The sequence below is a fragment of the Staurois parvus genome, unplaced genomic scaffold (assembly GCF_062004578.1).
Source record: "Staurois parvus isolate SC_StPar_1 unplaced genomic scaffold, SC_StPar_1.0 ptg000114l, whole genome shotgun sequence".
NCBI classification, from domain to species: domain Eukaryota; kingdom Metazoa; phylum Chordata; class Amphibia; order Anura; family Ranidae; genus Staurois; species Staurois parvus.
In genome coordinates this window covers 4,395,040-4,411,228 of record NW_028317910.1, presented here as the reverse complement: position 1 = coordinate 4,411,228, position 16,189 = coordinate 4,395,040, and the positions used below count along the sequence as shown (strand labels likewise).

The window sequence follows — 16,189 nt, the reverse complement described above, 5'->3', positions numbered from 1 at the left end:
TTCAGAAGGATTTACCACCTTCATGACCAGATCACTAATTTTGCTATTCAGCACTGCATTACTTTAACTGGCAATTGTGCCGTCATGCAACACTGTAAGCAAAGAAAATGTTTATCATTTAAAAAAAAAAAAAATAGAGCTTTCTTTTGGTAGTATTTGATCACCAAAGGGTTAATTTTTGGTGATATAAAAGAAAAAAGACCGAAAAGTTTGAAAAAATATATATTTTCTACTGTTTTAAAACATAGACATTAAAAAAAATGTCAATCAAATGTCTTAATAAATGAAGGCTAAAATATATTCTGATACATGTCTTTGGTAAAAAAAAAACAATCCCAATAAATGTATATTAATTGCTTTGGGTGAAAGTCATAGCGTCTACAAACCATGATATATACACTGGAAGTTACACAGCTATGACACTAATAGTAATGGAAGTGATCAGCAACTTATAGTGGGGCTGTGATAGCGTGGTGAGCTAGCGGACGCTGGCTAGGAAGTACACTGACATGGACATCAATAAGGACACAAATACAGTGATCAGTGCCAATACTGTACTAAAGACACTGGATAGGAAGGGGTTAACATCCAGGAGCAAAAAGGTTAACTGTGTGCCTAACAATGTGTAGTGTGTATAATATGTGCTGCTTTTACTTAACCATCTGTTTTTTTCTCCCTGCTTTGCAGCCAATCAGCTGACTTCAGCCAAAAGCAATGGTTGAAATCAGCTGCCAAACTCATGCTGTGCCCAGTCACAACAAGGGGAGAGCGCGCATGCACTCCAAACCCGGAAGAAAGGTAGTGACGTTCCAGCAAGTCACCCGGCCTGCAGCTGCCTGCTCGCAGCACAACTACTGTGGGCTGGCGGCATGCAGTTTTTTTGTTAATTTAGCAAAAAATAAAAACCCCAGTGTTGATTAAATACCGCCAAGAGAAATCTCTAGTTGTGTGAACAAAATGATAAAAATTTAGTTTGGGTACAGTGTTGCATGACCGTGAAAATGTCAAAGTGTGAGAGCGCTGAAACCTGAAAATTGGCCTGGGCAGGAAGGGGGTAAAAGTGCCCTGTACTGAAGTGGTTAAACATGGTTAAAAAGTCCATAAACGCAAGCTTTTTTTGGGCTGTAAAATTAACTGCTCTTAATGTGTGCGCAATGTTTCTTTCATTATTACAATCTTAGCTAGTAAATAGCTGGTGGATCCTGGTACGTTCCCCTATGTCCCTATTCAAGATGGTAATGCTATTTTAGCCAATCCTCCATTTACTACATTGCCACTCTCAGTGTGCTTGTTCCAGTTCTTCCTGGGGAACTTCCTCTTTTCTCCACCGGAAGCCAATCTGGTGACACGTGACACTGTCGATTGTTTTACAGGACAGTTTCAACAATGTGATTGACAACAGCCCCCCCACACAACACTCTTTGCATTCCCAAAGAAAAGAAGAGAATGTACTACTGTGGTGTCATCATGGCTGACAATGGCCCCCACGTGACACTCTTTGCAAGCCCAGGGAATAGAAAAAAAACACCCTGTTGTGATAACATTGTAAATGACAGTGGACCCCCACATGACACTCACTGTGGAGCCCTTGAAAAGGATGTAAACGTCCTGCTGTGATGTTAAGGGGATTGACAGCAGCCCCCATGTGACACTCTTTGCAGCCCAGAAGAAAGTAAGGGATAGACTGCTATGTAGAATACATCAATGTTGCAAGTACTCTACACTGCAGAACTGAACAGTGAGGTGTGGAAGTACATAAACAAAACAATGTGCCCACAAAATATACAGTAAAAAAAAAAAAAAAAAAAAAAGTATTTGGGTTTGATCACTTTAACCGCTAGCCTACAGGGCACTTATACCCCCTCCCTGCCCAGGCCAATTTCCAGCTTTCAGCGCTGTCGCATTTTGAATGACATTTGCGCGGTCATGCAACACTGTACCCATATGAAATTTTTATCATTTTTTGTGACAGATAGAGCTTTCTTTTGGTGGTATTTATTCACCTCGGAGTTTTTTTTATTTTTTCTTAAACAAACCAAAAACCACTGAAAATTTAGAAAAAAAATGTTTTTTCTTAGTTTTTGTTATAAAATTTTGTAAATAAGTGATTTTTCTCCTTCACTGATGTGCGCTAATGAGGCTGCACTGATGGACACTGATAGGTGGCACTGATGAGGAGGCACTGGTAGGTGGCACTGATGGGCATTGACAGGCATCACTGATGGGCACTGAAAGGCAGCACTGAAACATGGCACTGATATATGGCACTGATAGGCAGCACTGATAGGCGGCACTGACTGGCACTGATAGGTGGCACTGACTGGCATTGATAGGTGGCACTGACTGGCACTGATAGGTGGCACTGAAAGGCAGCTCAGATGAGCACTGATATGTGGCATTGATGTGCACTGGCACGAGGCACTGACATAAGGCACTGATGGACAAAAGATATTCCAATAGAACCACCTGGTCTTATGTTCCTCATTCTTGTCTCGCAGAGTTGAGGTCAGGTCCTCTAGTTCTATATCATTCACCCTTGCAAGCCATTGGGCAACTGTTGGAGGAGATTGTTGTTTCCATAAGCTAGAACTTCAGGCCAGTGCGGCATTCATCAGGTGTTTTAGTAAAGATCTGTGATACTGCTTCTGCGATAGGGGAGTAAGATTGAGCAAAATCGCGGCAGAATTATCTCGCAAGATGTCCGTACATTTTTGAATGAGGTGGAGCACAGGTTGCCAAAAGGTTTGAAGTTTAGGACATTCCCAAAAGATATGCAAGAGCGTATCCACAGACAAACCACATCTCCAAGAACAATCACTTTGTTGAGGGTACATTTTCGCAAGGACCGACAGGGTCTTGGTATTTGCTGCATAGAGACGGTTTATGTGCAATGAAAAGTATTCGTTCCTTTTGGGAATCTGAGAAAGTGACCTGTAAGTCTCGTTCCCATTTAGCCAAGTAGGGCGGGTCAGACTGAGCGTGAAGTTCTAGAAGGTAGTTGTAAGGTAGAAAGAGAGCTTTGGATCGGGCCTTCTCCCAAGCACATCTCCCAAAAAGCGTGCAATTTTCTAGGGAAAAGTGAATGTTTTGGTAGAGAATACAAGAAATGAGATAGTTGGAGTGTCTTCCAACAATCTGTGATAGAGGTAGATGGACTGTGGAACAAAGTACGTAGTGTGACCCACCCAGTGGGACATAGAAAGTGAGATGTATGCATTAGACCCTGAGGTGACAGGGATCGAAAGCTAGAATCAGTAAGCCCGGGGAGAAATCCTGGGTGGCCTATTATTGGTTTGATGGGGGGAGGGGAAGATGCCAATTTGAAAAATCTGTCAAGTTCGGCCAGCAAGGGACCTATTAGTGGGTGAGTAGTAAGTTGGGATAGGTGTTGCCTTCCTGCCCACGGAAGTCCCGCAAGCGGAGCCCCGAGCATTTCCTGTTCCAATGTGATACATAGTTTGTGCTTCTGGCGTTTACACCAGTCCACCACTCTGGTCATTTAAACAGCTGTATCGTATAGAACTGGGTCCGGGAAGCCCATGCCACCTCTCAGTTTGGGCCTATATAACAAATTTCTACTCAAGCGTGGGTATTTACCATGCCAGACAAACTGAGTGAAGGCACAGCGCACAGTGGAAGAAAGCTTGTAGCAGTTTAACTGGTAGGGCCTGTAATAGGTATAACAACTGTGGCAGAACATTCATTTTCAGCACATTACAATGACCAAACCACAATAAGGCAAGGGAGTCCCATTTCTTTAGCTCAGCAGGAAATACAGTCAGGAGAGGTTTGAAGTTAAGGGGGTAAATTGCGTCTAGGTGCGCCGGTATTTTGGTCCGCAAGTATTGTATAAATTGTGTAGCCCATTTAAACGGAAAGTAAGGGTGAAGTCTAGCAATCGTTAAGGCAGGGAGGGGCATATTTAAAGCTTCTGAGTGATTACCTTCAAAATTGGAGAATGTGCCTTATTTTTCCAATTCCAACAGCAGGGAAGATAAGGAAGTGTGACGGGAGTCACTTTGGGTGGGGGGCCCATGGAACACAGCTCACTTTGGAGAGGTGGGGAGACCCCTGTCTCAGCTCCCCATATCCCTATTATGTGTAAGTCACCCTGTGCCTGTTAGGGGTACAGGGTGATCTGTCCTAATATTGGTTGGGGGGTTGTTGATTGTTTAATGCCATGTGGTTGCATCCCATTTTTCTATTGTGTGTCTTGCTTGGGAGAAAACTATTATGGGATATATGTGTTTGAGTATTGGCTTGGTGGGGGGTGTTTCCAGTAGCCCTCCTGATGGGACTGTCTGTTGGTGTGTCTCTTGTTACTAAATATAGATGTCCCGCCCTGTGTCATTACGCAGGGAGGGGGGGTTGTTCCCTTGAATGTATATATCTTGTATCTGTGTTAAAATAAACTAGTCTATTTCCTGGTTTAATTCAAGACTGGTGTCATCTAGTCTTTTATGGTTTGCTGTGGTGTCTGTGGTCGGTGTTTGGACAGGGAAGTGGTATCCTAACGGAAGTGCAGTCGGGGTCCGGTTCCATTACAGAAAGCAAGGGGGCTGGTGTCATAGAAAGGCAGGTCATCGGCATAGGCCGCTACCTTATGGTGGTAATTATTTGTAAGCACACCCTGAACTGAAGTGTCTCATGTGTTGAAGAAATGGTTCCAAAGGTAAGGATGAACAATAAAGGCGACAGTGGACATCCCTGTCTAGTTCCATTGAATATCATAAATGGGTCTGAACTGAACCCATTTAGGTAATCAGTAGCAGATAGGTTAGCATATATTGCAGAGATCAATGACATCATTTGAGTTGGTATTTTTATCTGTCGCAAAGTTTCCAAAAGAAAACTCCAACATATTCTGTCAAATGCTTTTTCAGCATCAGTGGACAAGAGTAAGAGTGGGGTATTATGTGATCTCCGTACCTTGGCGATGACATTGAGGGCCATCTCGGGCTTCTCGTGTTGGGACAAAACCTACCTGGTCTAATTAAACAATACGGGGTAACAAAGGGGACAATCACATTGTGATTATTTTGGTGAAGACCTTCACATCACAATTCAGGAGCAAAATAGGTCTGTAACTACCACAGAGTAGCGGATCCTTACCCGGTTTGGGAATAACAGATCTGCTAGCATGCAGAAGATCTGGCGGGATAACTTTGCCGTCCATAATAGCATTAAAGGCAGTGATAAAATGGGGTGCTAGGATCATCTGGAAGGTTTTGTAATAGGCTATGGGGAAGCCATCGGGTCCCGGCACCTTTCCAGGCCGGGTAGAGGCCATGGTTGCAGCAAATTTCTTCACTGAAATAGGTTGAGACAAAATGTCTCTCTTTCTTCATCAGTAAGTGTTGGAAGGTTTGATTCCTGGATGTAATGGCGCATATCCGAGAGCGTCGTTCCGCTCGGAGGAGTCGTTGAGGCTGGGTCCAGATTGTAGAGCGTAGAATAAAAGTCTCTAAAGTTTTAGCTGGGTCCAGGGTAGAATGAATCTTCGGGCCGGACCAGGCCACAGGGTGGATACAGAAGTTCGGGATAGTTTGGCCCAAAGGGCAATGGACAGTAAGCGGCCACATTTGTCGCCAAACTCAGAAAGAGCAGTGGGCCTTCAATAAGACATGTTTCGCTTCATAAAGGGAGTGCTCACGAAAAGATATGCAAACCCTTAAGACGTCAGTTTCAACAGAACGATCTATTCCCGTCTTACATGTGCACTCTAGGACATGAAGCCGGGTCAGGAGGCCATGTTTAATCAGGATCCCTCTTACAAAGTACTTATGAGTGGACCATACTAAGAGCGGGTTATCTACGAAATTTACATTGTTAGCGAAAAATGTGGCAAGTTCCTGAAGTACATCTGCAGCTATGATGGGGTCTTTCAAAAGGGCCTCACTGAGTCGCCAAGTCAATGGTTTAGGCTGGGTTGTGTGTACTGATAGTTCCAAAGCAATTGGTGCATGGTCCAACAAAGCAATGTGACCAATTTCCGCCTTAAGGGACTTGGGGAATGGTCGAGTGTTTCAACAGGAAGAAATGGATCCTGGAATAGGAGCCATGCATGGAAGAATAGAAAGTAAAATCTTTTTTCTGCGGGTGTAATATCCTCCAAATATCAATAAGTTGATGGGAATGCAGAAGGTCCTGAAGATGGTGAAAGAGCAGACAGAAAGGAACAAAGTAAAATATCAGGAAAGAGATAACCTAAAATGTAATCACCGCGGAGAGATACTACCGCCACCAGGGCAGAGAGGGCTTAGAGTGGGAGGTGGTAAGGCACTACTAGATACAGAGCCCAAGCCATATGGGTCCCCACAGCACAAATGGGAGATCTTAGTGAACCAGGCTAGACTGTCCCGGTTGGGAATCTAACAAACAAACATGCCGGTAGCTAATCCAACAAACACAAACCGTAAAATGAAAATGTATCAACGTGTAAAATACAAGTAAACAAATGCCTCTTCCAAAGAAAGGTATAGGTAAACAACCCTAAGGGGGGAGGGATAAGGAGGGGCGGGAATGAAAAGGAGTAGGGTGGGAGGGAGAAGAGAAAGGGCAAGGCAATCACAAACACATTTACTGTATGTCATGTCAAAAAGTGATATCAGTTATAAATCATAAACATAAGGCCATGAAGGATAGACAGCATTCCCTGTAGACATCACTGCCATCATTCCCTCCACTACAGGAAAAGGTATATGTTAATAACACGGTTCAAATAATAGTCACAATAGCTCTGTAGACATAGCATATGTAAAAGGGGGGTGTACCCGGTCTCCTTTCAGGCCCCTTAATGAGGGACCATCCAGGGTAGAGGTATCACCATAATACCATGCGTACTCCATAAGAAGGCATGTGTTCAGGGTCCTGCTAAGATTGAACAGTGTTCATCTAAGATGGTTGGAGGACCCCATATTGGGTCCAACAATGAAGAGGGACTGAAAGGGCTGTCAGTGCAGCAAGAATGATAATAACTACCGGAAACTATAGAGGAAAGCCAGAGTTCTGTTGTTGCCCTCTAGGGGCACGCCGGTTAATTCTTTCCCTTTGGGGTTGGCTCCACAGAACTCCCAGTGGAGGATCTGGGAAGGCAGCAACAGACAGCCAGTTTGGCACATGGATCGGGTCCATGTCTGCAAAAGTGAAAAGGTAAGGTAGCTCAGAAGGTTGACGGGGGGGAAAACGTACGATTCACCTTCATCACGATCACGTGGAATGGGTGGCCCCATTTGTAGGTCAGACCCGATTCACCAAGCCGTTCAAGTAAGGGTTTGAGCATCTTGCGCAGTAACAGAGTTCGTCTCAGAACATTGAGCAGGAGATGGACGGCTACATTGTCAAATTCTAAGACGCCTGCATGCCAAGCTTGTTGTAATATTTCCTCCTTGAGGGTGTAAGCATGCAAATGGCACAACACATCTCGCGGCCTGTCGGGGGGGGGGGGGGGGGAGATGACGCCCAAGTGTCCTGTAGACTCTGTCGATGATAATCTCCGTATCCTGTGGACAATCTACATATCTGTTGAAAATGGCTGTTACTGTAGATGAGAGCTCTCCCTGATGTGTTGGAGGTGAACAATTTGCTCTGAGAGGTTTGTCTGTGAGGATTGCAGGGTCTGTATGCAGTGGGACGTAGTGCTACGTTCTTGTTCTATAACTAACAACCGAGAGTCAAGGGCAGATACCTCTTGTTTAAGTCCCTGTACCTCACCCCTCAGAGGAGTCTCTATCCTGCTTGCAAGTGTCCCAAAGTCAGCCCAAGTAGGCAGCTGCTGAAGGAGAGACCACAGTGTCTGTTCTGTGGGTGAAGCTGTAATGGGCTGTATGTCAAATATAGAGGGCATTAAGGTACTCACAGTGCCCTGAGGAGATAGACCTGGATCCATCTGGGCAGATGTCGAGGCCTGGCTGAGGCTTTAGTCCCCTGGAGATGCAGGGCCATCGCTCCACCATGACCGAGGCCGCAGCTGGAGTCACAGGGCGGGTTGACGACATCTTTGCTGGGTCCGGAGTGGATACCGCTGGCTGGAGCAGTTTCAGATAAAGCTCCATGCCAGTAAAGTCGGTCCGGGGTCACTCTGCTTGCTGACCAGGAGGCACCAGGGAGCCAGAGAAGGCTCACAATGTGGGGTATCTTCTGCTGGTAAGCTGCGGAGAAGCCGCTGGCTGGGAGCTCTGGTGAAGATGTCTTCATGCAGCCATGCCAAGACCACACCCCCCAGGAGTGTGTTTTGTGAGGACTATCTCTGTATTATTCTGTGATATGTCTGCACTGGATGGATAAGTATATACGTGCTATTTCTGCAGAAGCTTTGTGTTTCTAACTTTTATTTCTTATACAGTAAAAGCATTCAGTGAGCACTATGAGAGTTCTTTTCTCTTATATATGGATCTGATAATGCAGAGGTGAACGGCGAGGAGCACTGTTATAGCTGGATCACTGTAAAAGGAGACCAAGTTATCAGTTTATTCCCATGTCGGGATTCATGCCAGATAGATCACATGATTATATAGCGGTCAGTTTGTAAAGCTGAGCAGTTTTGAATTTCACTGAGTGAAGAGTGAGCACCTTTGAGTGTGAAAGTTAAAGCGCAATTATCACTTTATTGGATTGGGACTTATTCACGATTATTGGTTGTTTTGACACAGTGCATTGTGTGACTTTTTTTCAAGTTTGTGTATATATGAATATTTGTTGCATATTTATTGTATGCACTATATTTTATGGTTATTGTACTGTACCACTGCACTTCGATTTGGTTATTCACTTATGTATTAGTTGGGAATTGACTGTCGATTTATAATAGGGTGGCGCTGCACTGGTTTCTGGCTGTTGAAGTACTGCAGAGTGCACAAAACACATGAGCTCATTGGATTTCTGGCAAAAATCAACAAATATTCTTTAACCCTTTCAAAAAGAAAATAAGTAAAAAACCATGATACATTCCCTTTAGGGGTTTGAATATAAGAGAACTTAAAAAGGCATATGTTCCTAAAATAAAATGTGCACACACCAAGAACAGTTGGAGAGACACATAGGCATCTTTGCCTTAGGTGCCAGACAGAATACTGTACAGACCGACATCAGTCCAAACAGAGGACATCACCTAGCTGTTAGCATTGGCCACATACTTGCATAAGAAATCAAAAATACAACAGTCATAGCACTTCATTTTTATCCTTACCGTTCCTGTGGGACTCTCAAAAATGCCAACCTTCCTGGCCTCTAGCACATGGTACAGTTCTGACATGAACTGCTCCTGGATGGGGTACGGAGGAAAGGGGAAGGGGAACTTCGGGGCTGTTGTCTCAGAGGATGCATCCATTTCTTTTAAAAATGAAAAAGTAACCAATGCCTGTAAATAAGATCAAGAAAACAATTAGCACAGTTTTTTATTTTCCACTTTGCGAGCCAGCATTTTTATCATACGGTTTACAAAAGCGCTCAGATTATATAGTGACAAGGCAATGTTTATCTTTCACGTACAACCAAGATTCAGTTACTTGCTGAAGTGGCAGCCATACACAGCACAATTCCAACATGACAACTAAGACAACCAGAAGAAAATTAGGTGATGCTGTGACCAAAGAAACACAAAGCAAGTCAAGCACAGCCTTTGAACTGCCTTGAGTCCTTTTCAGTTAGAGTCAATGTGAGTTTGCTGAAATGCATTTGACGTGCATTCCAAACACACATCAAATGTAGGAAAATAGGGACTGATTTACTAAAGGCAAATAGACTATACACTTCACAAGTGCAGTTGTATAAGAGCATTTGCTTCAGAGATTAATAAAAGAAGTGAACTTCAGTTTGCAAAGAATATCCAATCACATGCAATGAAAAAAAACAAACAAAACAAAACTGAATTTTGCTTGCACAGGATTGGATGATGGAAGTCACCAGTTTCCACTCAGTTACGAAGCCCTGAAGCCAATGCCCTTGCAGAGTATCACTGCAATTGCAAAGTGCATAGGCTATCTGTCTTTATAAATCAATAACAGTGATTATCGACACGAGCCCTAAAGCAGCTAAATACACTCTCGTTGCAACACCAAAAGGTGAGCAAAGTCTTACAGTCACTTTTCTTTAGAAAGTAGCCTGAGTAGAAAAGCCTGTTCCCTGCCAGTGTGCAGCAGAGAAGGACCCTTGTTCACTGTGCAGAAGCAGCGGTCTCTCTGCGGAGGTCTGACACATACCCCTGCTTATTTAAAGCTAAAACTCTTCAAATCAGAAGGGAGCATCGGCTTAGAGAGGTCTAGTTCTGATTCAGTAATGGGTATGCTAGACCTCTGCCTCCACATAGTGAGGAAGGATTTTTCTCTGCAGCATGCTGACAGGGGACAGGCTTTTTATTTTCAGGTGCAAAAAGCAGGAATTTCCCACCCAGGCATAACCCTTCAAAGCCTCGGCTTTGTAACAATCAATGAGGAACAAAAAGAGGATGAATCCCTGTATACCGTGATGAACTCCAATAAAAAGGATTTACTGGTTACAAAACAAAAAAAATCTTAAATTTCTTAACCATACATCCAGGACCATAAGGTCCTTCATATATTCATGACTACTTGGAATGTCCCAAAGCACTAAACACAAGGAGTGGGCAACACAGCAACAAGGCAAACATGTCCAAAACCCAAAAGGTGAAAAGCCCACTAAAAAGCCAGTTGCAAGACCGCTGACCCATACTGGACACCCACAGCGGCATGATTGTTTACCTGGCTGAGTTTAGTAAAGGCTGGAAGAGAAGACCAGGTAGCAGCCCTGCATATTTGAACAGAAGCTTCATAATAAATTGACAAGAAAGCACTGACACTCTTGGTGGAATTGGCCTTGACCAAGAAAGAAGGAACTCTGCTCTTAAGATCATTGAGCCTGAGAAATAAGCTGATGAATCCAACATAGAGAAAGGTGGATTGAGAGGAAGCCTGAGAGGAACAAACATGGACCAAGACTGCAGAAACAAAGCCATAGACTTCAGATAAAATCAAACACACAAAATCGAACAACAAATAGTGAAGCACCTTCTCTTTAGGATTAGGACAAAATATGGCAACACAATGTCCTGATTTAGATGGAACAAAGAAACCACTTTGAATAAAAAAAGGGCAAGTCCTTAATACTACTTATCCTGATAAAGAACCAGAAAAGGTTTCTTCCGAGAAAGCACTCAGATAGCCTGTAAGCCAAAGTAATGGCAGCCAAAAAGACAACTTTGCATATAAGAGCAAAGGGAATCTCATTGACGACCTCACCTATCGATCACCAGGTCCCGGTCGGTGATTCCCCGTCAACACCAGGCGATTGCCGTGTATCACTGACGGGGGAGAGACCTGTGTCTAAACAATACAGATCTCCCCCGTCCGCTCCTGCCTACTGCTTTGTATGGCTCTGCATAGCATGGACTTCTTCACTTGTATATGCACTCCCATCACCTGTATATGCACTCCTATCACTGAATGGAGTCAGCAGTTGCCTCAGGTCTGTGAGCTGGACTCACCTCTGGATTATCTTCAGGCTTCCTCTTGGATCTTTGTGCCTGCGCCCCCCCACCCACCCCATTGTTTTTTTCCCTCTTTAGGACCCATTTTTATGGGGTAATGTTGCCCACTTTGTGGTTGCACAGTGTTTGGTAAACTGTTAGTTGGCCAGTGTATGATATTGCTGCTCGAGTCCTAGTGACTAATTATATTAGACTGTAAGTGTTCTTTTAGACATGCAAAGTAATTTAAGTGCCCAGTAGCCTCCCTAGCGGTCTGATTATGTCAGTATTTCTGTGCTCAAAGCGGTACATTTTTTTGCATGGAAATATGTATTTTTTCTTATTGTAGGTCTGTAATTTTTAGGAATAACTCACTGAAATCTGTCCGAACAAGAGTCTAGTAAACATCCCGGGTATGATAAAATTTGAAAAACGAAGTCATAAATTATAATTTAATAAATAATAATATAATAAATTTAATTCAATAATATAATCAAACCAAAAACATTGAAATTTGAAATAGAGCGCCTAGTTCACACATCACTGAGCAAAGTCGCAAAATCGTTTTCAGTGTCTGATGACGAATTTCCCCACGAATCATTATCACTCAATTCCGCAAGTGGTTCTAATTCACTATCGTTGTTCTCTAGCTGGTCTAAAACCAATTTTGACCTAAAGGGACACTTTTTGGACGCCATGGACGTTTCTCAGTTTCCAGGCAGAAAGAACAGTAAAAATGCAGGCAGGGCACAGGACAAAGCACTAGGGACAAAATGTATGTGAAATGGTTTGATACAGTAATGTTTTACTATGTGATTTTAGTGTATTTAGTGAATGTCACTTTTTGTCATTTTCAAATTTCCCGCCAGTTCCGTCCCCGTGCGTCCTGACGTCACAGGGGACAGAACCCAGAAGACAGATGCTGGCATCTGCCGGATTACATTGCCAGGGACACTGCAGGAGGGACATCGCGGGAGCGCAGGACAAGGTAAGAGAAGAACAGATCCCGGAGCAGCACTGCATTGTAAGCCCGAGTGTAGCTCGGGGTTACCGCTTGTGGTACTGAAACTTTACTCCGAGCTACACTCAGGAATACCGCCAAGGGGGTTACCATAGAGAGGATCCTGAGGTCATCCACCACTGTTGTCTTCCATGGACATCCATGCCTTTTTATGTTGCTGAGCTCACCAGTGCGTTCTTCTTTCCTCAGAATGTACCAAACTGTTGATTTGGCCACTCCTAATGTTGCTGCTATCGCTCTGATGGATATTTCATTTTTGAAGCCTTACAATGGCCTGTTTCACTTACATGGACAACTCCTTTGAACGCATTATGTAGGTTCACAGCAATAGATTCCAAATGGGCAGCACAGTGGCTACATGGTTAACACTTCCACTTAGCAGTACAAGGGTTGTTGGTTCAAATCACAACCACGGCACCACCAGCCTGGAGTTTGCATATTCTCCCTGTGCCTGCGTGGGTTTCCTTCGGGTACTCTGGTTTCCTCCGACACTCCAAAAACATGCTGGTAGGTTAATTGGCTCCTGTCTAAATTGTCCCTAGTATGTGTATGTATGAATGTGAGTCAGGGACCTTAGATTGTACGCTCCTTGAGGGTTAGGGACTGATGTGAATGTACAATATATATGTAAAGTGTATAAGCATATAAGTACCTGTAATAATAAATAAATGCAAATAGCACACTTAGAATCAACTCCAGACCTTTTACCTGCTTAATTGATGAAGAAATAACAAAGGAGTAGCCCACACCTGGCCATGAAACAGCTTTTGATTCAATTGTCCAATTACTTTTGGTCCCTTGAAAAAGGGGGGATGGCTATTCTTAAGAGCTGTAATTCCCAAACCCTTCATCCAGTATGGATGTACATACCCTCAAATTAATCCTGAGAGTGTGCACTTTCAGCCCATATCCATTATAGAACTATAGCCTGAATGTGTTTTGGTAAATAACTGAAAAACTAAAATTGTGCCTGTGTCCAAATATATATGGACCTAACTGTATATATCGCCAGATACATTCCAACCTCACCCCACCTCACTCTGCCCCCGACTGACATTTATACAGAACCCCCTCAGAGATGACTGACCCCCCCAATTTGCTGGCATCCTCATGCCTGCATACCTTAGGTCACCTCCACCCTGCTGACCCCCCTAGGACCACCTGACCAGACTGTAAGATACATGAAGGCTGCTCTCTCCTTTTTCACTTTTCCTATTTTGTTCCGTACAGATGCAGAAGATTCCTCCCCACCACTCACCTGCCCAGGACCAGTGTAAAGGACATCATGTGCTGAAGTAAGTCCTCCTGGATTGGGCTGCCCAGGTTTGTCTAATATGCCTGAACGGCATACCTTCTCATTGTGACTTTGTGTGGATGATGCTCTTTGCATAGGTACCGAGTTCTGCTGCTTCTTCTTTTCCTGAGGAGTTTTCTACTCCTCTACTTGTTGCCGCAGCCTTCTCCAAAATGGCCGCAGCTGTACTTCCGCCCATGACTGACATCACTTCTGGCTTCAGAGCCAGGTCCGGGATTCCTGCACATGCTCAGAGGAGGTGGGGGAAAGACGTTGGTATTACAATATCGGGACGCTCAGGGGCGTTCCCAAAACATCTGGGGGCAAATTTAAAAAACGGTGGGCTTTTATTAACCACTTGCCCTCCTGAGGATTTACCCCCCTTAATGACCAGGCCATTTTTTGCGTTATGGTGCTGCGTTACTTTAACTGACAATTGCATGGTCATGCAACGCTGCACCCAAATTAATTTACGCCCTTTTTTCCCACGAATTGAGCTTTCTTTCGGTGCCTGTCCGTTTTTTTTTTCTTTTATGCGCTATATAAAAAAAAAGACTGCCAGTTTTGAGAAAAAAACTATTTTTGACTTTTTGCTATTAAACAGGCAGTAAAAAAATGTAAAAAATCAAATTTCGTCATAAATTTAGGCCAAAATGAAGTTATAGCGTCTACAAATGGCAGTATATGTACTGGGATTTTTTTTTCTTTTTTTTTTACAAGTAATGGCGACGATCAGCAATTTATAGCTGGATTGCGGCGAGCATTGTGACACTGGGGGGGAACTGATTTGGTGTCACCGACATCCCCAGTAACACCAATACAGTGATCAGTGCTAAAAAAAAAAGCACTGCCACTGTACTAATGGCACTGGACATGAAGGGGTTAACATCTGGGGCGATTAAAGGGTTAACTGTGTACTGTTTTACAATGTGTGCTGTGTTTGTGCTTCACTGTAAGCACACTGCTTTGCATGGCTGTGCTGTGCACAGCCATGCAAAGCAGTGTGCAGGAGCTGACAGGAGAACTGTTTTTTTACAAACAGTTCTCCCCCCAGTTGGAGATCCCAATACGTGTAAATTAATTGGTTTACGTGAATGTGTGCTGGGAGTGTTTTGCAGGGGGGGGTTGTGATTCACTGTAATCACACTACTCTGGATGGCTGTGCTGTGCTGACAGGGAGGAGAACTGTTTGTAAACAAAGCATCCCTCCTCCCCGTCGGAGATGCTCAGTAATCACCAGGCGCTGGCGGGGAATCGCTGGCTTGGACCCAGTGATTGACAGCTGCAGCCGTGAATGGATGCATGTGTGCGTGCGCGCCCCCTACTCGGAAACTCAAAATCACGTATATATGTGATTTTTTGCACCCCTGCCGCCCTGTAGCAGTATATGTAGGTCAATAAAGTAGTAGTAAACTCGTTTTTGTGGTTTTTACCTAGAGGTAAGCTTATAATAAAGCTTCCCTGTAGGTAAAATTAATATCTCCTAAACATAGGCTGTTTAGGAGATATTCCAGTGAGCAGTAGCTGGTGATGTCACCAGTGCATGTGCTCTGAAAGAACAGCATACCTGTGCCATTCCTTCAAAGCTTTGCTCACATGCACGGGAGTGACGTCATCGCGGCTCGGCCAGTCAGACAGCCGGAGCCCGCAAAACCGGAAGGAAGACCAGGTGAAGATGGAAGCCCTGTCAGTGGTGACAGTGCACTGCTGGAGGGCTTCATTTTGAGGTGAGGCCTTCATAATGTGCTAGAATACAATGCATACTTGCACATTATGATATTGCCTTGCAGGGAGAGAACTTTTTTTTAACCCCTTCACACCTAAGGGTAAAACATATCTTAACGCCTAAACACAATTTTGCAACTTTGACATGTGTTAGCAAAACCGTACATATCATCACAACTACTTTGTACATCCCGGTGAATTATACTGCGTTTTTTTCAGGACAAATTGGGCTTTCATTTAGTGGTAAATGGTAATGGATAGCTCCTGATTTTCTTTATTACCAAATGAAAACTGGCCCAAAATAGTAAAAACAAAACCCCTTTTTTAATTTAGCTGTATATTTCTTGCTACTATCATAACCTACCACCAAAGAACAACCCAAAATAATTTCTCCTGCTCCCGACAACCATAACGATACCACATGTGTGTATGTTAGTTGTTTGTACCCAGAGTACAGCCCAGAAACCATAGTGCGCAATTTGCTTTTTTTTTATTTTGCCACTGACACTGATACTAATTTAAAAATTAAAAAAAAAAACCTGACCCTTACCTTTGACCCTGACCTTTACCAAAACGCTAACCCTGGCACAGACCTAGATTAAACCTTGATCTGGGTATTTTGGTTTATATTTTTTAATTATTTTTATTTATTCATTCATTATTTTTA

General features: G+C 43.6%; 1 protein-coding gene across 3 annotated transcripts in view; it reads right to left on the bottom strand.

Moving 5' to 3' along the window:
* Positions 1-14,004, bottom strand: part of DDX11 (DEAD/H-box helicase 11) — a 131,457-nt gene extending 117,453 nt beyond the window's left edge. Inside the window, exons 1-2 of one of the 3 annotated variants that reach the window (XR_016311937.1) lie at positions 13,762-13,995; positions 9,188-9,358 (exon numbers count right to left, since the gene is read on the bottom strand). Coding sequence is in view for 2 of the 3 variants with exons in the window: in XM_089671750.1 (XP_089527876.1) it covers positions 9,188-9,358; positions 13,762-13,893 (303 nt within the window). In the remaining variant the exon portion in view is untranslated. Of the gene's footprint in view, positions 1-9,187; positions 9,359-13,761 lie in introns of all 3 variants that reach the window. The other 2 variants (XM_089671751.1, XM_089671750.1) reach the window with 2 other exon arrangements.
* Between the last annotated feature and the right edge of the window lie 2,185 nt (positions 14,005-16,189).